General features: G+C 40.8%; 1 protein-coding gene across 1 annotated transcript in view; it reads right to left on the reverse strand.

Moving 5' to 3' along the window:
- Nucleotides 1–25947, reverse strand: part of SLC35F1 (solute carrier family 35 member F1) — a 400751-nt gene that overhangs the window by 45341 nt on the left and 329463 nt on the right. Inside the window, exon 4 of the mRNA XM_061206841.1 lies at nucleotides 3253–3412. Coding sequence (XP_061062824.1) covers nucleotides 3253–3412 — 160 coding nt within the window. The remainder of the gene's footprint in view (nucleotides 1–3252; nucleotides 3413–25947) is intronic.

Consider the following 25947-nt stretch of genomic DNA (forward strand, 5'->3'; position numbering starts at 1 on the left):
CTGCAGTTGAACAATGGTACCTTTCTTACATGAGTCACAATTATGGAAGAATAAGTATTAAGTGGTGTAGCAGAAAGACTTCACATATAGGCCGCACCATTTACTACTGGTGTGCACTTGCACATGTTTCTTATCTTCCCTGAGCCTTGATTTCTTCAGCTGTAAAAATGAGAATAAAAATACTTTCTTCGCATAATTAGGAGGATTAAATGAGATGATGTACAGGAACATGCCTGGCACCAATAAAATTGTCACTTTTAAAAATTATGTTTAATTATCTAATTCTTTGAAAATGTTTTCTCTCTTTTGAAATAAATATAAAATTATGTCTGGTAGTAAAGAAAATGTCATTATGGTTATCTAACATCTTTGATAAGTGAACTATAAGATGCAATAAATGTATTGTGGTAGAAAGAAGATATTTTGAAGAGCAAGAAATACATTTTATGATAAGGATCTATTTTAATTGAGTTTTATCTTAATCTTATTATTTTCTAACCTTCCCTTTTATATCTATAAGTTTTCCAAGGAAAGTAGAAATGTCATGGAGAAATCTCTTTGGCCTTATTAAGTCATTTTTACACCCTCCAACCTCCATCATATTCTCAGGAGCCACTTTACTGCATGCCTTTCCCCCATGCATCAATAAATGCAGAGCTGGTCTCTCAGAGGAGACTTATAATGCGGAGGAAGGTGGCAAAGAGGGAATGCACATATTAGTCCCACCTATTTGCACTGACAAACTTGGAAAAAGACATCTCCTTTCAGCTGAGCTCAAAGGCATGGGAGCACCTACAGTGGATAATCAGTTGTTCCTGAGACAAGCAAAGAATTGGAATGTGTTTTTGTGTATGTCCCACTTTGTAGACCATTCCACAGGCTCCAAGGCAGAGTCTCCACAGCTGATATCAAAAGTGCTTGAGGACAGAATTTTCAAAATCCCAAGCTAAGGAGAACCGTGGACTAAGCAATATAAAAAGGACTAAGTCAGTCATCTTTTCCTGATACAGTGATGACAATTTAAATCGGGTTGAATGCCTGATTAAAGTTCTGGTGAGTGCCTGAAGGATTTTAGAAAAGTTCCTTCCCTGGCGAATTAATGCAATTGAACCAACTCTACGGTAAGAGTGGTAACAAATGGAACATTTTTGATAGGGATGAACACAAAGATTATATTGTCCTCAAAATCAGTGTGTTATTTTCTTTTTTCAGGACATTTTATAAGATAGCTTAAATTACCGCCTAATTTAATATTTTTGTAGATATAAAGCATGCCCAATGATTATTTTGTAAAATGAGCCTTTGGATCCTAACTTTGGGCTGCTGTCAGGACATTATGCCATGTACTTAGGCACCATCAGATGAGCATGGAAGGTACTCAACAATGATAAAACTTAATTCTGTTAACACTGGTACTTCATATGTTACACCAGGAAAGATGCTGTGGACCTTAAACAGATTCACACGGACAGATAAAATACCACTCCACCACGTTTCAGTTGCCCTGCACTCTTTTTAAAAATAACCACTTTTGAAAGACTCCCAAATGGACTTACTTTCTTTTTCTTAAATAGTACTAGTACCCCTTTCCTAACATTTCAATTGAAATCAAGAAAACATTTTTTACAGGATTAGTGAATAAAACCTAGTGAAATCAATTCAAATTTGTTTAACATTTTGGGCGTAAATATTTAGATTTATAATGACAATTGTCTTCCTTGACTATGGATACAAAATGATGGCCAGGGTGAATAGCTAGAGTTCAGCAAAGCAAAATTTTCATAAATAAGGGTACATGTTGCTCAGTCTGTACTTACACAGTTCAAGCAAAGCTGAGAAAGTGTAATTAAATTATGACTTTATAACAACTGGGCATGTTGTATCTGACAAAAATATTGTCTGATTGGTCCAAAGAGATGATCTATATTGGGATCATGATGGGTATAGAGCAAAAACTAGCCTTTCATGTAATATATATCAATATCCCATGGAACCACTATTTCATAGAACAGAATTTGGGAAAAGCTGGCATAGGTATTTTTAGTCCATCTGTTGAGGTGGGGACTGATTACGTTGTGTAGGCAGCATATGGAGAGGACAGAGGCTGTCTCTCTTTTGCTGTGTTGTATGTTCAGCTCCCAGCAATGTGGGAGAGGGACGGAAGCCTGCCCAGGAGGTCAGGAGACTTGGGTTCTAGTCTCAGCTCTGTGACCTCGGGCAGCTCACTTGGCTTCCCTATGTCTTGGAGTTTTTGTGTGTCAAATACAAAGGAGCCGAACAAGGTCCCTTTCAGTCATAAAGTTCTATGGTGCAACTTAAAAATATAAATAACTTTCATTTCAGGTATTTCTTATGACCTAGTCTCAAAGAGAAATGGCTTAATTTTAACTTTTTATCTCTAATTCCCTAGAAGAAAAGGCAATTCCAAAACTACAGAAGAGTGGGTACTTTCTATCCTATTCCTGATGTTAACAAAGAACGTCATTTTTTTCTTGTCCCCTGAAACCTTCTGTAACTCAAGGATTTTTGGTACATTTTAAAGAATTACAATGCTTTAAAAGTGGTCCTCTGGAAAGCATTCTGGATCAGGGCTCCTCGGAAGATTCATAGCAATTTGATGAGTAAACCTTGAAGCTTTGTAGGTCTACAAGATAATGACCTGTGACTGCTACCCAAAACCTCCCCACAAATAAACCAACAAGAAACATGCATGAGGAGACTGCACTTAGCTCTCCCTCATAAAATTATCGAGAATTCCTAATCTAGGCTTCAAAGTTTAAATATCTACTCTTAAGCCTGTATACCTACCTTCACCCAGTAATCTGAAAGCTCAGTCTTTCTCTGATGCGGGAGAGAAGGCGTTGGCGGGTGGGGTGTGGGGAGGGTCCCTGTGGCTCGGGAGTGGCCTGACCCACTGACACCATCTCTTACCAGCTGGTCTGGATCAGGCAGCTTTGACCCCCAACACATCCTCCAAGTGGGTCCTGACTCTCAGCTTTAAACACCATCTGAATGTTTCTGAGTTCCTGTAGAATGGGCATGAAAGCTGTCTTTTGCTTCCTTTGTTCACTAAAGAAATATGTATGAAGCGCCTCCTATGTGCCACTGTCCTAGGTGTAGGGAACAAACACGAGTAAGACACAGACAGTAGGAAGCCCAGGTTCCTTGTTTCCACCAGGAACCGTGAACATTCCACGTCTTGCCTTGGTCTCATCCACAGAGGCAAGTAACCCGTTGAACACGGAGACTCACCTGCTCCCTGATGCCTTCCCACAAGCACATCTGCGCCCGCCATGCATCCCATTCCCAGGATGCAGACGATGATGCCGAGGAAATGCACAGCCTTGTACCGGATCAGCAGGAAGAACCAGGAGAGCAAGATCACAACCGGGATCACAAAACAGTCCAGGAGCTACAGGGAGGGAAGGAGGGAAGCAACAATAGGGAGTTCAGAGGGAAACTTTCCATATAATGGAAACTGTCAGAAAAATAAGTTTGCTCCGTAGAAAGGGCATTTCCCCTGGATCTGTGTTTTTGGGTCGACCCAGAATTGATGCAATTAAAACAGACTCTGAAACAAATGCACATGAACTTTACTTAAACATCCCCCAGCCGTGAAGAAAAGGGGAGAAGGTGAATCAATAAGACAGGCTGGTGGTGAAGATTCTCCTGCCCCTATGGTGTCAGGGCAGCTTGGCATCCACCTTCCTCAGCACCCTGGCCGACTCCACAGGGATACTCAGATGTGGGGAGAATAGACGGAGCCGTTTTAGATGGTCCCAGCACTCTGGGAGTAGATCTGGGAATGGGAGGTGAGGGGGCAGAGGTCTTATAATAGTTTATAAATTATTAGAATCTAGGCAAAAGTTGAATTTAATTTCTCCCAGGACTTTCTCTCCACTACCAATAAAAGTTACTTTAACCTCTCTTTGACATTTCACTCTTTATAGGAAAAAACTGCTCTAAATGTAAATGCAAATATTAATCTCAAAAGTTTACAAATACTTTAAAAATACTGTATAAAAAAAGTTAAAAACAAAAAAGAGGGAGAAAAAAGAATGAACAGAGTATTTAAAAATTTTTTGACTTCATTTCCTATATATTTTGTGCAAATAGTGAGAGTCTACCTGAAATGGAAGCCCCAAGAGATGGTGGAAAGCTTGTCCCGGTCATGCAGCGAGACAACATAATGAAATGGGAAGACCTTTGTGTCAGGGGCCAGAAGATCTGAATGTGAGTACTAGATCCTTACTTAGAGCAGTGTGACCTTGGGCAAACCACAAACTCAGGAAGCCTCAATTTCCTGTTAGTATAATGAAGATAATAATTCCTATTGACTTTCTCTGAAGATCATTGTGAAGCTCGAAGATAACACATGTGGAAGCATTTTGTAAATTACGAGGACCTCAATGCCACTCTATACCTGGCTTCCAAACACATGCTCTGGACTCCACAGAACTGGTTGTCTCTACCACACCTCGGTAAGATGCAGCGACTTCTGGTTACTCCATGTGAGGCAGGGTCTCCACTAGATACACGGGTGGCCCCCAGGACTCCAGACTCCATGTACCAAATGAGAAACTGGTGATCTGGTCCCACTGCACAGTACAGCTCCTCTGCTAGAATCCTAAACAGGTGGCCCTACCAGCCAGTAGCCAGATCCAGGGCAGTGATCCCTAACACTCCTTCACTCTTACTGTGTATATCCTATGGATCACTAAATCCTGCCACTTCACCTTCTAAACACTTCTTAAATCTACTCACGCCACTTCCGCCACCTAGACCGAACTAGCATCATCTCCTACCTGGAGCAAGCCCTTCCTTCCTGCCTCGGGTCTGCATGCATCCCCCTCCTTCTGGAATGCTCCATCTGATTCTTTAAGTCCTGCCTTCTTCTTCAGGCTCGCACCTATATTCTGCCTCCTTAAGAAAGCCTCTAGGGTCCCTAGGCTAGATCAGGTCCTATTCGATGATTTCCCTGTATCCTATACCTCTCCTTTATAGTGTCAATTATAATAATTCTTAATTAATATGGAATTATTGGCATAATGTCTGACTTCCCCACTTGTCTGGAGTTCCATGAGAGCAGGACTACATTCCCAGCACCCAGAGTCCTGCTGGGCTTATGAGAAGTATCCAAGAATAGTTATTGATCAAATACATACAAGGATTTTTAATAATCAGTAACAGCAAATTAGAGTCACCAACATTCATTAAAGGCTGAAAAATGTATATTTGCAAAGCATCCTGACCATCAGAACGGCTTTTTGGTACTGTAAACAGCACTTAGGATCCTCACTATCCCAAAAGCTGTTGGTGACCTGGACAGACCCTCATGCTTCTCCGTGCCTCGGCCTTCCCCTTTGCAGAATAGAGCAAGCAATCAGAAGAGTAAGCTGTCCCCGAGGTTACTGGGAAATGATAACGCTGAGTAACACCGTTAACCCTAACACAGTGATGGGCTGGGGGCTAAGCCCACATGTCACAGTGCTCCGGGAGGGGCTGAGTTCAGGCGTGAAGGCTGGTAGGATTGCACTACAGCATATGGTCACCCACTGCACAGTTAATTAGCAAGTTAATGATTCTACTTGATGTGGTAAAATGCTCTAAAGCAGGTTTTACAGCTGGCCTCAAATGCCATTTAAGTATATTAGGAAATTTGTGTTTGCCAGTGAAAACTCTTCACTGGGCATAAGACAGTTGGTGTTTTGCTTTAAAAATTAGAAATGATTGAATCAACAGTTAGAATATTTACCTACATGCTCCACAATTGGGATTTCATTATCTGGCTGGAAGCCCTCGGTCAGTGAAGCTGAAGGCCTCTATGTCTGAATTACGGAAGGCAAACCAGGCCTTCATCCAATCTTTGAGGAGGGCTCAAGTGAGCTTTTCTGGTTCTCAGTGTCATTAGAAACCCCAAAGCACTTGATGAGTCCTGGGATCTGTTCTCTTAATGGATTGAGCTGAAAAATCCTTATTTGTGAGTGCCAGTTGGCCCTTCGGGTAGGGAGGACTTTTAGAAAGAAGAGAAGGGGAAAGAAGGCTACAGTACAAACCAGGGTTTCTGGGACATTTCAGCTGGGAAGCGTGGCACCCAGCGTACAGTAGGGAATCAATAATGGGTGACTAAATGAATCAAAGAATGGAGGGGCAATTGGTATCACTGACTGTCAGAAGGGAAATTAGAGGTAATCTACGCTGCTTCCGGCATTTGGTCTGGGACGATTCTTCATTTTGCAGGACTGCCCCAGGCTCTCTGCGGGGCATTTAGCACCACTGGGCCCTGACCACTAAAAAAAATGCTCCTACACATTTACAAGTGCCCCTCGCGGGCAGTATCTCCCCAATTTAGAATCACAGAGCCCTTTATTTAAAAACTGAGGATTCAGAAGTTTCAAGAGGTGAGGTGATGTGCTCCCCGTCACTCAAACTGTTGGTATCAGCCGCAGTCCTGTCCTGATTTTTTTAAAATCATATTTTAATGAAGGTCAATAACAGGAATTGCTACAGGTGGAGGTCTCACCACGATTTTTGTAACTAGAGACAAAACAACTCAAAAAACAAAAAACATTTGGGAGTTGCTGTTAGTAAACAGGCTATTATTTTTTAGCGATTTTGGGCTCCAGCTTTTCCCCAGCGGTCAGATAGTATAAAACATACCGAAAAAATAATTTTCCAATAATTTTCTGGTAGCTTAACCCCTTAGCAAAGAGGTTGTTAGCGTAATAAAAGAGAGCAGCATTATAATAGATGCCCACGACTGTGGCTGTGAAAGCAGAAAATGAACTGAAAAACCTTCGGGTTCTGTCATTAACCTTTTAATATATTTACCTTTCTTTGCATACATTTCTATATCCAAAAGGAAATTATAAAATATCAATACCCAAAAACTAAACAAAAGAATATTATTTCATAATCATCTTATACTCTGAAAAATCTCCAAGAACATGAAGAACTTCAGAAAGAAAAGTTCATTACCTCTTAGATTTACCTGGCATCATTCCTCCCTAAAGATATAAGCTAATTTTAGTCGTCTATATCATTCATCCTTAAGTGACACCTGCCAGTGAGGTCTACGACCCCAGGTTATCTGACTTGACTGACGGAGGTGCTGAGGCACACCATGCTCAAAGACTGGGGCAAAGTCTCTGAAGTCATCATGATAACACCAGGATAATGATTTGAACTTGGTAGTTTTAAATATTTCCTCAGGACAGATTCTTGGCCTGAAATTACAGAGTTAAACTCTTGATGCATATTGCCATTTTTTCCAGGAAGTTAGTGGCTATTTACTTGTCCACCATTAGCGGGCAAATATGAACTAAGATGAGAGAATTGCTTTGCAAATTAAAAATAGGTATTTCAGGTGAGGAACCTTCAAGACGGAGGAAGAGTAAGACGTGGAGATCACCTTCCTCCCCACAAATACATCAGAAATACATCTACATGTGTAACAACTCCTACAGAACACCTACTGAACGTTGGCAGAAGACCTCAGACCTCCCAAAAGGCAAGAAACTCCCCACGTACCTGGGTAGGGCAAAAGAAAAAAGAAAAAACAGAGACAAAAGAATAGGGACGGGACCTGCACCACTGGGAGGGAGCTGTGAAGGAGGAAAGGTTTCCACACGCTAGGAAGCCCCTTCACTGGCGGAGTCAGGGGGTGGCAGAGGGGGGAAGCTTTGGAGCCATGGAGGACAGCGCAGCAACAGGGGTGCGGAGGGCAAAGCAGAGAGATTCCCGCACAGAGGCTCGGTGCCGAGCAGCACTCACCAGCCGGAGAGGCTTGTCTGCTCACCCGCCGGGGCAGGCGGGGCCTGGGAGCTGAGGCTCGGGCTTCGGAGGTCGGATCGCAGGCAGAGGACTGGGGTTGGCTGCGTGAACACAGCCTGAAGGGGCTAGTGCGCCACAGCTGGCCGGGAGGGAGTCCGGGAAAAAGTCTGGAGCTGCCGAACAGGCAAGAGATCATTGTTTTGGGGTGCATGAAGGGAGGGGATTCAGAGCACCGCCTAAACGAGCTCCAGAGACGGGCGTGAGTCATGGCTATCAGTGTGGACTCCAGAGACGGGCATGAGACGCTAAGGCTGCTGCTGCCGCCACCAAGAAGCCTGTGTGCAAGCACAGGTCACTATCCACACCTCCCCTCTCAGGAGCCTGTGCAGCCCGCCACGGCCAGGCTCCCGTGATCCAGGGACAACTTCCCCGGGAGAACACACGGCACACCTCAGGCTGTTGCAATGTCATGCTGGCCTCTGTCGCCGCAGGCTCGCCCCGCATTCCGTATCCCTCCCTCCCCCCCGGCCTCAGTGATGCAGAGCCCCCTAATCAGCCGCTGCTTTAACTCTGTCCTGTCTGAGCGAAGAACAGACGCCAGAGGGCGACCTACATGCAAAGGCAGGGCCAAATCCAAAGCTGAACCCCAGGAGCTGTGCAAACAAAGAAGAGAAAGGGAAATTTCTCCCAGCAGCCTCAGGAGCAGCAGATTAAATCTCCACAATCAACCTGACGTCCCCTGCATCTGTGGAATACCTGAATAGACAACGAATCATCCCAAAATTGAGGAAGTGGATTTTGGGATCAATTGTAGACTTGTGGTTGGCTGTATGTGACTGACTAGTTTCTGATTTATATGTTTATCTTAGTTTAGTTTTCACTGCTTGTTATCATTGGTGGATTTGTTTATTGGTTTAGTAGCTCTCTTCTTTTATTAGTTTTTAAAAAATTAATATATTAAAAAATTTTAATTTAATAACTTTATTTAATTTATTTAATTTATTTTTGTTTCTTTCTTTTCTCCCTTTTCTTCTGAGCTGTGTGGCTGACAGGGTCCTGGTGCTCCGGCCGGGTGTCAGGCCCAAGCCTCAGATGTGGGAGAGGGGAGTTCAAGACACTGGACCACCAGAGACCTCTCAGCCCCACATAATATCAATTGGCGAGAGTTCTCCCAGAGATCTCCGTCTCAACGCTAAGACCCAGCTCCACTAAATGACCAGCAATCTACAGTGCTGGACACCCCACGACAAACAGCTAGCAAGACAGGAAAACAACCCCACCCTTTAGCAGAGAGGCTGCCTAAAATCATACTAAGTTCAAAGAGACCCCAAAACAAACCACCAGACATGGTCTTGCCCACCAGAAAGACAACATCCAGCCCCATCCACCAGAACACAGGCACCATCGCCTCCACCAGGAAGCCTACACAACCCACTGAACCATCCTTACCCACTGGGGGCAGACACCAAAAACAACAGGAACTATGAACCTGCAGCCTGGGAAAAGGAGACCCCAAACACAGTAAGGTAAGCAAAATGAGAAGACAGAGAAATACCCAGCAGATGAAGGTGAAAATCCACCAGACCAAACAAATGAAAAGGAAATAGGCAGTCTACCTGAAAAAGAATTCAGAGTAATGATAGTAAAGATGATCCAAAATCTTGGAAATAGAATGGAGAAAATATAAGTAACATTTAACAAGGACCTAGAAGAACTAAAGAGCAAACCAACAATGATGAACAACACAATAAATGAAATTTAAAATTCTCTAGAAGGAATCAATAGCAGAATAACAGAGGCAGAAGAACGGATAAGTGACCTGGAAGATAAAATAGTGGAAATAACTACCACAGAGCAGAATAAAGAAAAAAGAATGAAAAGAACTGAGCACAGTCTCAGAGACCTCTGGGACAACATTAAACGCACCAACATTCAAATTATAGGGGTCCCAGAAGAAGAAGAGAAAAAGAAAGGGACTGAGAAAATATTTGAAGATATTACAGTTGAAAACTTCCCTAATAGGGGAAAGGAAATAGTCAATCAAGTCCAGGAAGCACAGAAAGTACCAAACAGGATAAATCCAAGGAGAAACATGCCAAGACACATATTAATCAAACTATCAAAAATTAAATACAAAGAAAAAATTTTAAAAGCAGCAAGGGAAAAACAACAAATAACATACAAGGGAATCCCCATAAGGTTAACAGCTGATCTTTCAGCAGAAACTCTGCAAGCCAGAGGGAGTGGCAGCACATATTTAAAGTGATGAAGGAGAAAACCCTACAACCAAGATTACTCTACTCAGCAAGGATCTCATTCAGATTTGATGGAGAAATTAAAACCTTTACTGACAAGCAAAAGCTAAGAGAATTCAGCACCACCAAACCAGCTTTACAACAAATGCTAAAGGAACTTTTCTAGGCAGGAAACACAAGAGAAGGAAAAGACCTACAATAACAAACCCAAAACAATTAAGAAAATGATAATAGGAACAAACGTATCGATAATTACCTTAAATGTGAATGGATTAAATGCTCCAACCAAAAGACATAGACTGGCTGAATGGATATAAAAACAAGACCCATATATATGCTGTCTACAAGAGACCCACTTCAGACCTAGGGACACCTACAGACTGAAAGTGAGGGGATAGAAAAAGATATTCCATGCAAATGGAAATCAAAAGAAAGCTGGAGTAGCAATTCTCATATCAGACAAAATAGACTTTAAAATAAAGACTATTACAAGAGACAAAGAAGGACACTATAATGATCAAGGGATCAATCCAAGAAGAAGATATAACGATTGTAAATATTTATGCACCCAACAGAGGAGCACCTCAATACATAAGGCAAATGCTAACAGCCATAAAAGGGGAAATCAACAGTAACATAATAATAGTAGGGGACTTTAACAACCCACTTTCACCAATGGACAGATCAATCACAATGAAAATAAATAAGGAAACACAAGCTTTAAATGACACATTAAACAAGATGGACTTAACTGATATTTATAGGACATTCCATCCCAAACCAACAGAATACACATTCTTCTCAAGTGCTCATGGAACAGTCTCCAGGATAGATCATATCCTGGGTCACAAATCAAGCCTTGGTAAATTTAAGAAAATTGAAATCATATTAGGTATCTTTTCCAACCACAACGCTATGAGACTAGATATCAATTACACGAAAAAAACTGTAAAAAATACTAACACATGGAGGCTAAACAATACATTACCAAATAACCAAGAGGTCACTGAAGAAATCAAAGAGGAAATCAAAAAATACCTAGAAACAAATGACAATGAAAACACGATGGCCCAAAACCTATGGGATGCAGCAAAAGCAGTTCTAAGAGGGAAGTTTATAGCAATACAATCCTACCTCAAGAAACAAGAAACATCTCAAATAAACAACCTAACCTTACACCTAAAGCAATTAGAGAAAGAAGAACAAAAAAAACCCAAAGTTAGCAGAAGGAAAGAAATCATAAAGATCAGATCAGAAATAAATGAAAAAGAAGAAGGAAACAATAGCAAAGATTAATAAAACTAAAAGCTGGTTCTTTGAGAAGGGAAACAAAATTGATCAACCACTAGCCAGACTCATCAAGAAAAAAAGGGAGAAGACTTGAAACAACAGAATTAGAAATGAAAAAGGAGAAGTAACAACTGACACTCAGAAATACAAAGGATCATGAGAGATTAGTATAAGCAACTATATGCCAATAAAATGGACACCCTGGAAGAAATGGACAAATTCTTAGAAATGCACAACCTTCTGAGACTGAACCAGGAAGAAATAGAAAATATGAACAGACCAATCACAAGCACTGAAATTGAAACTGTGATTAAAAATCTTCCAACAAACAAAAGTCCAGGACCAGATGGATTCACAGATGAATTTTATCAAACATTTAGAGAAGAGCTAACACCTATCCTCCTCAAACTCTTCCAAAATATAGCAAAGGGAGGAACGCTCCCAAACTCATTCTATGAGGCCACCATCACCCTGATACCAAAACGAGACAAAGATGTCACAAAGAAAGAAAACTACAGGCCAATATCACTGATGAATATAGATGCAAAAATCCTCAACAAAATACTAGCAAACAGAATCCAGCAGCACATTAAAAGGATCATACAGCATGATCAAGTGGGGTTTATCCCAGGAATGCAAGGAGTCTTCAATATACGCAAATCAATCAATATGATACACCATATTAACAAATTGAAGGAGAAAAACCATATGATCATCTCAATAGCTGCAGAAAAATCTTTTGACAAAATTCAACACCCATTTATGATAAAAACTCTCCAGAAAGTAGGCCTAGAGGGAGCTTACCTCAACATAATAAAGGCCATATATGACAAACCCACAGCGAACATCGTTCTCAATGGTGAAAAACTGAAACCGTTTCCACTAAGATCAGGAACAAGATAAGGTTGCCCACTCTCACAACTATTACTCAATGTAGTTTTGGAAGTTTCAGCCACAGCAATCAGAGACGAAAAAGAAATAAAAGGAATCCAAATCACAAAAGGAGAAGTAAAACTGTCACTGTTTGCAGATGACATGATACTATACATAGAGAATCCTAAAGATGTTACCAGAAAACTACTAGAGCTAATCAATGAATTTGGTAAAGTTGCAGGATACAAAATTAATGCACAGAAATCTCTTGCATTCCTATACACTAATGATGAAAAATCTGAAAGGGAAATTAAGGAAACACTCCCATTTACCACTGCAACAAAAAGAATAAAATACCTAGGAATAAACCTGCCTAAGGAGACAAAAGACCTGTATGCAGAAAACTATAAGCCACTGATGAAAGAAATTAAAGATGATACAAACAGATGGAGAGATATACCATATTCTTGGATTGGAAGACTCAACATTGAAAATGACTCTACTACCCAAAGCAATCTACAGATTCAACACAATCCCTATCAAACTACCAATGGCATTTTTCACAGAACTAGAACAAAAAATTTCACAATTTTTATGGAAACACAAAAGATTCCGAATAGCCAAAGCAATCTTGAGAACGAAAAATGGAGCTGGAGGAATCAGGCTCCCTGACTTCAGACTATACTACAAAGCTACAGTAATCAAGGCAGTATGGTACTGGCACAAAAACAGAAATACAGATGAATGGAATAGGATAGAAAGCCCAGAGATAAACCCATGCACATATGGCCACCTTATCTTTGATAAAGGAGGCAAGAATATACAATGGAGAAAAGACAGCCTCTTCAATAAGAGGTGTTGGGAAAACTGGACAGCTACATGTAAAAGAATGAAATTAGAACACTCCCTAACACCATACACAACAATAAACTCAAAATGGATTAAAGACATAAATGTAAGGCCAAACATTATAAAACTCTTAGAGGGAAACATAGGCAGAACACTCTATGACACAAATCACAGTGAGATCCTTTTTGACCCACTCCCTAGAGAAATGGAAATAAAAACAAAAATAAGCAAATGGGACCTAATGAAACAAAAGCTTTTGCACAGCAAAGGACATCATAAACAAGACGAAAAGACAACGCTCAGAATGGGAGAAAATATTTGCCAATGAAGCAACAGACAAAGGAGTAATCTCCAAAATATACAAGCAGCTCATGCAGCTCAATATCAAAAAAACAGAGAACCCAATCCAAAAATGGGTAGATGACCTAAATAGACATTTGTCCAAAGAAGATATACAGATTGCCAACAAACACATGAAAGGATGCTCAACATCATTAATCATTAGAGAAATGTAAATCAAAACCACAATGAGGTATCACCTCACACTGGTCAGAATGGCCATCATCAAAAAATCTACAAACAATAAATGCTGGAGAGGGTGTGGAGAAAAGGGAACCCTCTTGCACCATTGGTGGGAATGTAAATTGATACAGCCACTATGGAGAACAGTATGGAGGTTCCTTAAAAAACTAAAAATAGAATTACCATATGACCCAGCAGTCCCACTCCTGGGCATATACCATCAGAAAACCATAATTCAAAAAGAGTCATGTACCACAATGTTCATTGCAGCACTATTTACAATAGCCAGGACATGGAAGCAACGTAAGTGTCCATCGACAGATGAATGGATAAAGAAGATGTGGCACATATATACAATGAAATATTACTCAGCCATTAAAAGAAACGAAATTGAGTTATTTGTAGTGAGGTGGAGGTACTTTGTGTCTGTCATACAGAGTGAAGTAAGTCAGAAAGAGAAAAACAAATACCGTAAGCGAGCACATATATATGGAATCTAAAAAAAAAAAAAAAAAGGGTTCTGAAGAACCTAGGGGCAGGACAGGAATAAAGACGCAGATGTAGAGAATGGACTTGAGGACATGGGGAGGGGGAAGGGTAACCTGGGATGAAGTGAGAGAGTGGCATGGACATATATACACTACCAAATGTAAAATAAATAGCTAGTGGGAAGCAGTCGCATAGCACAGGGAGATCAGCTCAGTGCTTTGTGACCATCTAGAGGGGTGGGATGGGGAGTATGGGAGGGAGAAGCAAGAGGGAGGGGATATGGGGATATATGTATACGTATAGCTGATTCACTTTGTTATACAGCAGCAACTAACACAACAATGTAAAGCAATTATACTCCAATAAAGATGTTAAAAAAATTAAAAAAAATAAAAATAACAATAGGCATTTTGGGAAATGTCCATGGTATTCCCATTTTGTACTTATTGACTTAAAAACTCAACATGTCTTGTTTTTATTTTCAAGTTATGACCCTTAAATACCTTCAGAAAAGCTGAAAATAGCATTATGTTTTCACTCTGATAAAATGGCTAGATTTAGAGGCTGTCCTTTGGGTCTAAATTGCTACATGTACTGTTTTCTTCTTTAATGTTGGAGGCCTGTGGTTATGTCTCCTCTCCTCTGGACTCTATCTGGCAGAAATAGCTTGATCCATTTGGGATGGCCATTTTTGTAGGTCAATTATGACAATTTCAATATTGACAATTTCACGTAGTTCACCTAAGAGACCCAAGGAACCAAATGGAGATCCGACCCCCACCGTATTAACTTTAGACTTGGCTTCCAGAAGCAGTGTTGCCTCCTATCTCCCACTCCAATTTTAACTTAGCCTAAACTTTCTTAGGCAGATATACTGGGGTAAATGGTCCTCAAGCCTTGGACCCTGTCTCAGGGATCCTTCCAGCAAGGAACAGTTCTTACCAGTCCATAAAGCAGAGAGAAATGAAACACTCTGAAGACAGCTTGTTTCCTCCTTTTTGTTTACTTTTAAGGCATAACAACCCCACTGAGTGGTAAAGTCCCCTACTGGATACTTAATTAGCTATTTCCCCTTTGGGTTGGAGCAAGAAGGAATGGAGAGAGAGGAAGAGTTTTCTTCCACTCTCCCAGTGTCAGAAGGGAATGGATGTCTCCCCTGGCCTGGGTGGTATCATGGGGAGAACAGAAAAGTCCCTCAACATTCCTTCCCTACCATAACTTGGTTTGGGTGACACCTATCTTCATGTGAAGGTTCATTTCTTCATTGAGAATCTACATATCATAGTATTAGGCATAAATATCTCCGGAAGGAGAAAATCAGAATTTGTAAGAATAAAAAGTTAATAATGGTTCTCTTTGAACGGGTTCACTGAGTCTTCACAACCCCACTCCCCAAATTCTCTGTGGTTTCTAAATTTCCTCTCTTGAGTATATACTACTTTCAAAATATATAAAACAACACCTGTTATGAGAGTGTAAAAAATCTACAAGAGTCAGATCAGTCTTTCTCTAGGGAAGCGAACAGTTTGTAAAAAAAAGTAAAACAAAACAAAAAACCTGCTACCCAACTGCTTCCATTCCAGGAGAGTATAATGAGGAGGTGACCTCATCCCTCTTTCTAATTCTCTCTGCCCAAAAGAGACTCCTCCGCCAGCCTTCAGCTCCTCATTAACGCTCCCCTCCGGCTATTCACAGGGCTCCGCTCCCCTCACGCGGCCCAGCTGTCAGAGGCTAAACCTGAGGCAACTGGTAGGTGATTCCAGGAAAGAGAACATTTCCCTCTCCATCCTTCCTCTGCTTCTAATTGGCAATTCTCCCGTGTTTCTAAAAGTGATATATATTATAAATTCATCTCCCGTGAGTAAAACTGAATCGTTAACAGGGAAGGATCTTAAAAAAGACAAACTTCAGTAACACAGAGACAACAAAAGTCCTCTTTTGGCTGACGGTCCAGCTGAAGAGAGTGACATATAATTTAGGAAATGTACCTTCACACGCAATCATGAACCATTTAACTGAGTGGCCTCGACAAGCAGCCATCCCAGAGGCATTTGAAAACCCAACCAGGAGTATAATTTCAGGGAGCGGTGTCTTTCATTTGGAACAGACTTTTCTGGTAGACACCCTGACCCCCTCCACCCCTCCAGATTTTTTCTTCTCAGGGCTATTGTATTCATAACACCTCGACCCCCACTAACCCCATACCTTAGGACTTAATGTTTAGGTTTTACTTTCTTAAAATGTTCATATTGGATGAAGCCATGTTTCCATCATGTTGCCCAGGAGATCCGAACTAATACAATGTGTCATTATGATGACTATATGACAGCCATTTTCCAGAAAAAGTCCTATTTTCAGAATTTAGAAAAAGATTTTCACCAGACTATCTTTCTTGTTTCTACTGATAAGGATTTAAATGTGTGAAATTTATATGTTCCCTTGTGCCAGTTCACCAGAACTTCCTAGTTGTTAAAGTATCTTCCCTTACTTTTTTGGCTTCAACTCTTAAAGACAAAAAGAAAGAAAGAAACAAAGATACTACCATGAACTAAAAATCTGGGACAAGCACCTAGAAATCTAGGTGACCACTGGAAGATACAGGTAATTAGGAAGACACACACTCTCTAGCTCTGCTGCAGGGAAATCTGCTTTGGGTGAGAGAAGAGCTGTCCCAGGGGACAATTCCTACTGGGTGAGCATCAGTGGAGCTTTAATCACGTTTAAAAACAAGCTCTGATTGTCAGCAAACTAGATTCCAAAAGTAGAAAGCAAGGAATTAACATTTACTGAGTGTCTACCATACACCAGGTGCAATGCCTGGTTCTTATTTTTCCCGTTTTACAGATGAGTGCTAAAGATAACAGGGAATTTACCTGAAGTCACATAGTAGAGCCAGAGCCAGGATGTGGTCCCAGGCCTGCCATTCTCCTCACACAAAGTGAGCTTAAGCAGTCAAGGTCCAGGTGCAGTAAAAAGTGTAAGGATCCAGGTATCATAACAGTGGTCTAGGCAGGGTCAGCCTTAACTCAATCTAGCGGGATTGTGCACTCTCTTTTACATTGAGAGCACTCTTAGAGAGAGGCAGAATCCGAGAGAATTGAAAAAATAATTACTGGTTGTCTGCATTTTTCATATGAAAGAAGGTGAAAGGTATAAGAAAAGTGTGTGAGAATTAGAATTGTTTCTTTTTAGTGATGGGTCTCTTATACTGTGTAGCTATCTTGAATGCTTTTGGAGAAGTACTTGCCTTAAGTCATCCCAAGCACTACGAACTTGTATTTCTTATTTATGCAATTCATGAACATAAGAACATTAACAATAACATTAAAGAAAGTACATGTTTCAAAGCACATATTGAAGAAAATGAACATTTTCTGATAAAATATTAATTTTACATTAATTTTGCATTACTTGTGATTCCTCCCAACATTAAAACAGCAAGGAGAAACAATTTCAAAAGCTAGAGGAAAACATCTTGTACCTTTTGGGGTCTATCTCTAGGTCTAATTCAACTACTCCAGGTTTTATTAAAAAAGGTAAAGTCGGATTTTCATCACCTTATACTTGTCATTTATTTCTTCAGTCAGCAGATGTTTATTGGATGCCTACTGCATGCTCAGCATTGCTACAGGTGCTGAGCATGACCCAAACACTCTACATCTAGGTTCAAGTGGACAGTTGTCAATGAACACACGTCTTTCCTCCAGTGCACAGCCAGTGTCTTCTCCTAAGGACTTGCCTGGCACTGAAGGAGATTCTGCCCTCTGTTCTTTGGGACCCTCCCCTCCTGCTCCCCGAGGGACCTTGCTCCAGCAGCCATCCTGTGTCCCTCCTGGATCTTCGTCCCTCCCTTTGCTGGCTGTTTTCCTTCACCATGTAGACATGCCCTGATCTCACCCTTGATGCCCAATTGCTCTGTAGCTATTTATCTTTCCCTCTTCACAGCCAGGCTTCCTGAAAAATTCATCTACAGTCTGCTTCTCGTATCTTGGCCCCATTCATTCCTCAAGCTGCATTGATACTGACAACTCCCTTTGCCATGATGACCAAAGCTACATTGCACGGCCACTTTTGACTAAAGCTTTCTGCAGCATTTGGCATTATTAACCACTGTGTCCTTGCATTCCCTTCTTTCCTGTCTGTCTCTTTTTCCTCCTACCTCTCTGGCACTTCCTTCTGTCTTTCCGTGGACTCATTTTGTTCTTTCTGTCCCTCACAGTTGGTGTGTTTGAGGTTCAGTCCTTAGCTCTCCCATTTCCACACTCGACATATGCACCCTTTGGCTCTCACCCAACTTACTTCCTTTCCTGCCAAACTTCTTGGGAAGAGTTGCATTCAGCCCCACTCTCCGTCTCTTCAACATCCGTTCACCCCTCAACTCAGTGCAATCTGGGTTCTGTTCTCCAAACACCATCAAAATCGCTCAAAAACACATCCCATTTCTGAACCGAGCAGAGCCATTGCAGTCCTTCCCTTACTCAGCGCAGCATCTGACATTCTTTCCTCCCATTGGCTCTTTCCTGCCAGGCCTGCTTCTGCCCCGCATTTCATCTCTCACGCCTACTTCACAGACTCCTTTCTGGGTTCCTGGTCTGTGGGCCCCTAGATCTACTCTCATCTCTCAAATGCTGCGCTCTCAGGACTCTGTCACAGTGTCTCTTCTCAACTCTCCACATTTACCCTGGGAGATTTCACCTACTGTTCTGGCTTGAAAAGTCATCTCTGTACTGGTGACTCCCAAATCTGCATCTCCAATCTGGATTCAGCTCTACACTCCAGAGCCACGCAACCCCCTTCTGATCTGGCGTGGAGGTACCAAAAATGTCTACAGTTCAGCATGGCTCAACCATGTCCCCAGTTGTGCTTCCTCACGTAATTCTTCCCTCAGTGAATGGGACCACTAGTAACTTAGTTGCTCAGGTCTGAACCCTGCATGTGTGGCATCTAGGGGTCATTTCTTCCCTCTTGAAACAATTTCTTGACTTGCTTCCAGATTCTCCTCTTACCACATTGGCCCCTTCTTAGCCTACTTTCCTCCATTTATACTCTCCACTGGTGATTTCATTTGACCATGACTTTCAGCACCTTCTATAGGAAATGACTTCAGATTCATAATTCCAATCCCACCACTCTCCTGAACCAGAGACATATACCCAGCCGCCTTGACTGAGTTCTGCCTGGATGGCTCACAGGAAGCTCAGACCTACACAGCCAGACAGAACCCTTGATTTTCTGCTTCATATCTGCTCTTCTCCAGTTCTCCTCATCTCACCACATGACACAACCCAGCAGCTAAGGCCAATAACTAAGGAATCATTCTCGACTCTTCTTTTTCTCTCAAACTTCCTCAACCACCCCCATTCAAACACTCAGAAAATCCTGTTGGTTTTATCCTATAAATGCACCCAACCACCCCTAAACACCTCCAGAGTTGGCACTTGGCTTCAAGTCCCCATCACCCTTCTTTTTTTTTTTGGCCACGTCACGTGACATGTGGGATCTTAGTTCCCCAACCAGGGATTGAACCCATGCCTCCTGCAGTGGAAGCTCGGAGTCCTAACCACTGGACCACCAGGGAAGTCCCCCCATCAGCTTTCAGCTGTGGCCTCCTGACTGTCTAAGCATGTCCACTCTTTCTCTTATGTAATCAATCCTCCATGAGCGGCCATAGCCACAGTGATCTCAAAATACAAACTAGGTCGCATCAATCCCCTGCTCTGAACATTCTAATGATTTTCCTCAGAACAAAGTCAAACTCCTTTCCTTGACTTACATAGTCTTCTAGCATCTGGCCCCTCCCTCCTTCTCAATGTCATCTCTTACTACTAGTAACTGCATTCACTCTTTCCATTTCTTAAACATGCATGCTCAGGGCTGTCACCCTTGCACTGTTCCCTTTGCTTAGAACTCTCTTCCCCATACCTTTGCATCTCTCACTCCCTTGTGCCCTAGTGGGAGAGACAGAGAATAAAAACCAAGTATCACTTGGAAGGGAGGCTTCATGAGGGCAAGAGCACTGTCTTCTTCATGCTATATGTCTAACACCACGGAAAAGTATATAAAATATAGGCTCAATAAACATTTGCAAAGGATGTGAGTGACTAAAACACAGACTGACCCTTCTTCTTCACCCGCCCATCAAATAAGTCACCAAGTCCTGTCTATCTAGCCCCCTAAATATCACTAGAATCTCTTCACTTGTCCCATCCTGTCTGTCCCTTCTTCATTAGATCATGTGACTCTTTCTAAACTGCAAATCTCATCATGGCATTCCTACACTAGCAACCCTCAGGATTAAACCCAAATTCACCATCGTGGCTTGTAAGTCCCTTGGTGATCTGTCACCAGCTACCCCTTCATTCTCTTCTTTGACCATGTCCTTCTTCAAACTCCATGCTGAAGCATTTTTAGTTCCTTAATGTGCTATGGTCTTTCTTGGCTCATTTCTTTACACATGCCGTTCCCCTGCCTGGAGTTTTCATGTCCATCTCTCCTTAGCCCACTCAGTCTTATCTTTCAGAGCTCAGTTTTGGACAATACTTCCTCCAGGAAGCCCTCTCTGATTTCCTAAGTAGGGATTAGGTGTCCTCCTCAGGGTCTCCCACTGATCTCTGTATTATCGAACTGTACTTACCGTGCTAAAACACAATACCTTCCATAAGGAGAGGACTTTTCCTCTCTTGCACTCAGTGTTACCTCCTGCAACTGGGATGGTGCTTGGTACACACTAGGGACCCTTAAGTATTTTGTTAATCCCTTCCATAATATTTATGGGGCATCTACCAGATGCCAGCTACTATCCTAGGAAATAAAAAATCTGGGTAATAAAAAAAATTCTCCCCTTATGGGGGTTTGTAATCTTGTGTAAGAAGAGACAGACAACGAATATATATAGTATGCCAAAGATAATAAGGACTATGCAGAAAAAGAAAGCAGGGGAGAGGGTAGGGAGTGTTGAACGGGGTAGGAGATTGTGATTTTAAACTGAGTGGTTGAGGAAGAACTCACTGACACCTGAGCAAAGTCCAGAGGTGCTTATCTCATTTGCAGACAGCAAATGTTGAATGAATGAATAAGTTGAATGAAAAATTTTGATTTCTCTGAGCCATTTGGGGGAGATTTGTTGTCACTGAGGTAACTGGTACTGTCTAAAGCTGCGATTTGAGATGATTTCAGTCAAGAGAAGCTGAAGCTGAGCGTCCTGTGCAGTTGCTAGTCCTGTCATCATTCTCTGGCCCAGATGGTGTCACAACTCCTAATCTGATCACGGAGCCGCTAACTTGATGGCCCCAGAAAATGCACAGGCACACTCTGTCTCCCGGTACAAGGGCTTATGAATTGGAAATGGCCCCAACCCAGAAGATACAAACAAGAGGGAGGACATAAAGAAGAGGGACAAAAATAACTCCTGCTTTTTTCTCATATGTTGGTTTTTTAAATGAACTCTCATTGCCTGAGTCTTAAAAAGTCTCACAGCTTTAAGACTGTACTCTTCAGTCTGAAATCAGCTCACACGCTTTTATTGACTAATGATTTACAAACAAACACATCCATTCAAATGCATTGCCAAGGGAAGCAGGCTATGCATGTTTTTTCTTTAAGTGCAAGGTCACCGTCTCACTTTAACCATTTATTACAGGTAAATTTTGTACAGTGATTGAGTCAAAATGAGCACTTCTCTAAAAAGCAACCAGTCACAGCATGGAAATGTTCTCAAGTGCATCTATCCATGGCAGACAGCACCAAAGTGCTCTTCCAAGGAGCCCATCTAGGTGGCATTGAGAGTATCCTTTTCTCAAAGAATGAAAACACCAACACAAATGGGCAAAAGAAACCTGCTCTGGCATCCATGCTTCTGGTTCTTTTGGGAGAAAGCCCTCCAAAGGTCAGTTCCTTCAAATCCGCTTGGGAGTGGGAGTTGGGGGGAGAATTAAATATTGTCTCCAACTGTATTTGTTTCTTATTGTTGCTGTAACAAATAACCACAAACTTAGTGGCTTAAAACAATACAAATTCATTATCTTACAGTTTTGGAGGTAAGAAATCCTAAAATGAAGGTAATGCCTGGCCTGTGTTTCCACTGGACGAAAGGGAAGAATTCCTCTCCTTGCCTTTTTTCAGCTTCTAGGGGCTGCCTGCATTCCTTGGTTTGTGGCTCCTTCCTCCACCTCTGACCCCTACTCCGCTTTTCAAAGGACTTTTGTGATTACACTGGGGCACCCAGATAACCTAGAATAATCACATCATTTCAATTTCATAATTTAATCACATCTGTAGAGACCCTTTTGCCTTAAAACAATATGACAGAGGCAGAAGAATGGATAAGTGACCTGGAAGATAAAATAGTGGAAATAACTACTGCAGAGCAGAATAAAGAAAAAAGAATGAAAAGAATTGAGGACAGTCTCAGAGACCTCTGGGACAACATTGAATGCACCAACATTCGAATTATAGGGGTCCCAGAAGAAGAAGAGAAAAAGAAAGGGACTGAGAAAATATTTGAAGCGATTAGAGTTGAAAACTTCCCTAATATGGGACAGGAAATAGTTAATCAAGTCCAGGAAGCACAGAGAGTCCCATACAGGATAAATCCAAGGAGAAACACACCAAGACACATATCAATCAAACTATCAAAAATTAAATACAAAGAACAAATATTAAAAGCAGCAAGGGAAAAACAACAAGTAACACATAAGGGAATCCCCATAAGGTTAACAGCTGATCTTTCAGCAGAAACTCTGCAAGCCAGAAGGGAGTGGCAGGACATATTTAAAGTGATGAAAGAGAAAAACCTACAACCAAGATTACGCTACCCAGCAAGGATCTCATTCAGATGTGACAGAGAAATTAAGAGCTTTACAGACAAGCAAAAGCTAAGAGAATTCAGCACCACCAAACCAGCTTTACAACAAATGCTAAAGGAACTTCTCTGGGCAGGAAACACAAGAGAAGGAAAAGACCTACAATAATAAACCCAAAACAATTAACAAAAAGGTAATAGGAACATACATATCGATAATTACCTTAAATGTGAATGGATTAAATGCTCCAACCAAAAGACATAGACTGGCTGAATGGATACAAAAACAAGACCTGTATATATGCTGTCTACAAGAGACCCACTTCAGACTTAGGGACACCAACAGACTGAAAGTGAGGGGATGGAAAAAGATATTCCGTGCAAATGGAAATCAAAAGAAAGCTGGAGTAGCAATTCTCATATCAGACAAAATAGACTTTAAAATAAAGACTATTACAAGAGACAAAGAAGGACACTACATAATGATCAAGGGATCAATCCAAGAAGAAGATATAACAATTGTAAATATTTATGCACCCAACATAGGAGCACCTCAATACATAAGGCAAATACTAACAGCCATAAAAGGGGAAATTGACAATAACACAATCATAGTAGGGGACTTTAACACCCCACTTTTACCAGTGGACAAATCATCCAAAATGAAAATAAATAAGGAAACACAAGCTTTAAATGATACATTAAACAAGATGGACTTAATTGATATTTATAAGACATTCCATCCAAAAACAACAGAATACACATTCTTCTCAAGTGCTCATGGAACATTCTCCAGGATAGAGCATATCTTGGGTCACAAATCAACCCTTGGTAAATTTAAGAAAATTGAAATTGTATCAAGTATCTTTTCCGACCACAACGCTATGAGACTAGATATCAATTACAGGAAAAAATCTGTAAGAAATACAAACACAGGTAGGCTAAACAACACACTGCTTAATAACCAAGAGATCACTGAAGAAATCAAAGAGGAAATCAAAAAATACCTAGAGACAAATGACAATGAAAACACAATGACCCAAAACCTATGGGATGCAGCAAAATTAGTTCCAAGAGGGAAGTTTATAGCTATACAAGCCTACCTTAAGAAACAAGAAACATAGCAAATAAACAACCTAACCTTACACCTAAAGCAATTAGAGAAAGAAGAACCAAAAATCCTCAAAGTTTGCAGAAGGAAAGAAATCATAAAGGTCAGATCAGAAATAAATGAAAAGAAATGAAGGAAATGATAGCAAAGATCAATAAGACTAAAAGCTGGTTCTTTGAGAAGATAAACAAAATTGATAAACCATTAGCCAGACTTATCAAGAAAAAAAGGGAGAAGACTCAAATCAATAGAATTAGAAATGAAAAAGGAGAAGTAACAACTGACACTGCAGAAATACAAAGGATCATGAGAGATTACTACAAGCAACTATAAACCAATAAAATGGACAACCTGGAAGAAATGGACAAATTCTTAGAAATGCACAACCTTCCGAGACTGAACCAGGAAGAAATAGAAAATATGAACAGACCAATCACAAGCACTGAAATTGAAACTGTGATTAAAAATCTTCCAACAAACAAAAGTCCAGGACCAGATGGATTCACAGATGAATTCTATCAAACATTTAGAGAAGAGCTAACACCTATCCTTCTCAAACTCTTCCAAAATATAGCAGAGGGAGAAACACTCCCAAACTCATTCTACGAGGCCACCATCACTCTGATACCAAAACCAGACAAAGATGTCACAAAGAAAGAAAACTACAGGCCAATATCACTGATGAACATAGATGCAAAAGTCCTCAACAAAATACTAGCAAACAAAATCCAACAGCAGATTAAAAGGATCATACATTATGATCAAGTGGTGTTTATCCCAAGAATGCAAAGATTCTTCAATATATGCAAATCAATCAACATGATACACCATATTAATAAATTGAAGGAAAAAAACCATATGATCATCTCAATAGCTGCAGAAAAATCTTTCGACAAAATTCAACACCCATTTATGATAAAAACCCTCCAGAGAGTAGGCATAGGGGGAACTTTCCTCAACATAATAAAGGCCATATATGACAAACCCACAGCCAACATCATCCTCAATGGTGAAAAACTGAAACCATTTCCACTAAGATCAGGAACAAGACAAGGTTGCCCACTCTCACGACTATTATTCAACATAGTTTTGGAAGTTTTGGTCACAGCAATCAGAGAAGAAAAAGAAATAAAAGGAATCCAAACTGGAAAAGAAGAAGTAAAGCTATCACTGTTTGCAGATGACATGATAGTATACACAGAGAATCCTAAAGATGCTACCAGAAAACTACTAGAGCTAATCAATGAATTTGGTAAAGTAGCAGGATACAAAATTAATGCATAGAAATCTCTTGCATTCCTACACACTAATGATGAAAAATCTGAAAGTGAAATTAAGAAAACACTCCCATTTACCATTGCAACAAAAAGAATAAAATATCTAGGAATAAACCTACCTAAGGAGACAAAAGACCTGCATGCAGAAAATTATGACACTGATGAAAGAAATTAAAGATGATACAAATAGATGGAGAGATATATCATGTTCCTGCAGTGGAAGAATCAACATTGCGAAAATGACTCTACTACCCAAAGCGATCTACAGATTCAATGCAATCCCTATCAAACTACCACTGGCATTTTTCACAGAACTAGAACAAAATATTTCACAATTTGTATGGAAACGCAAAAGACCCCGAATAGCCAAAGCAATCTTGACAAAGAAAAACGGAGCTGGAGGAATCAGGCTTTCTGACTTCAGACTATACTACAAAGCTACAGTAATCAAGACAGTATGGTACTAGCACAAAAACAGAAATACAGATCAATGGAACAGGATAGAAAGCCCAGAGATAAACCCACGCACATATGGTCACCTTATCTTTGAAAAAGGAGGCAAGAATACACAGTGGAGAAAAGACAGCCTCTTCAATAAGTGGTGCTGGGAAAACTGGACAGGTACATGTAAAAGTATGAAATTAGAACACTCCCTAACACCATACACAAAAATAAACTCAAAATGGATTAAAGACATAAATGTAAGGC

The sequence above is a fragment of the Eubalaena glacialis genome, chromosome 12 (assembly GCF_028564815.1).
Source record: "Eubalaena glacialis isolate mEubGla1 chromosome 12, mEubGla1.1.hap2.+ XY, whole genome shotgun sequence".
Taxonomy (NCBI): Eukaryota; Metazoa; Chordata; class Mammalia; order Artiodactyla; family Balaenidae; genus Eubalaena; species Eubalaena glacialis.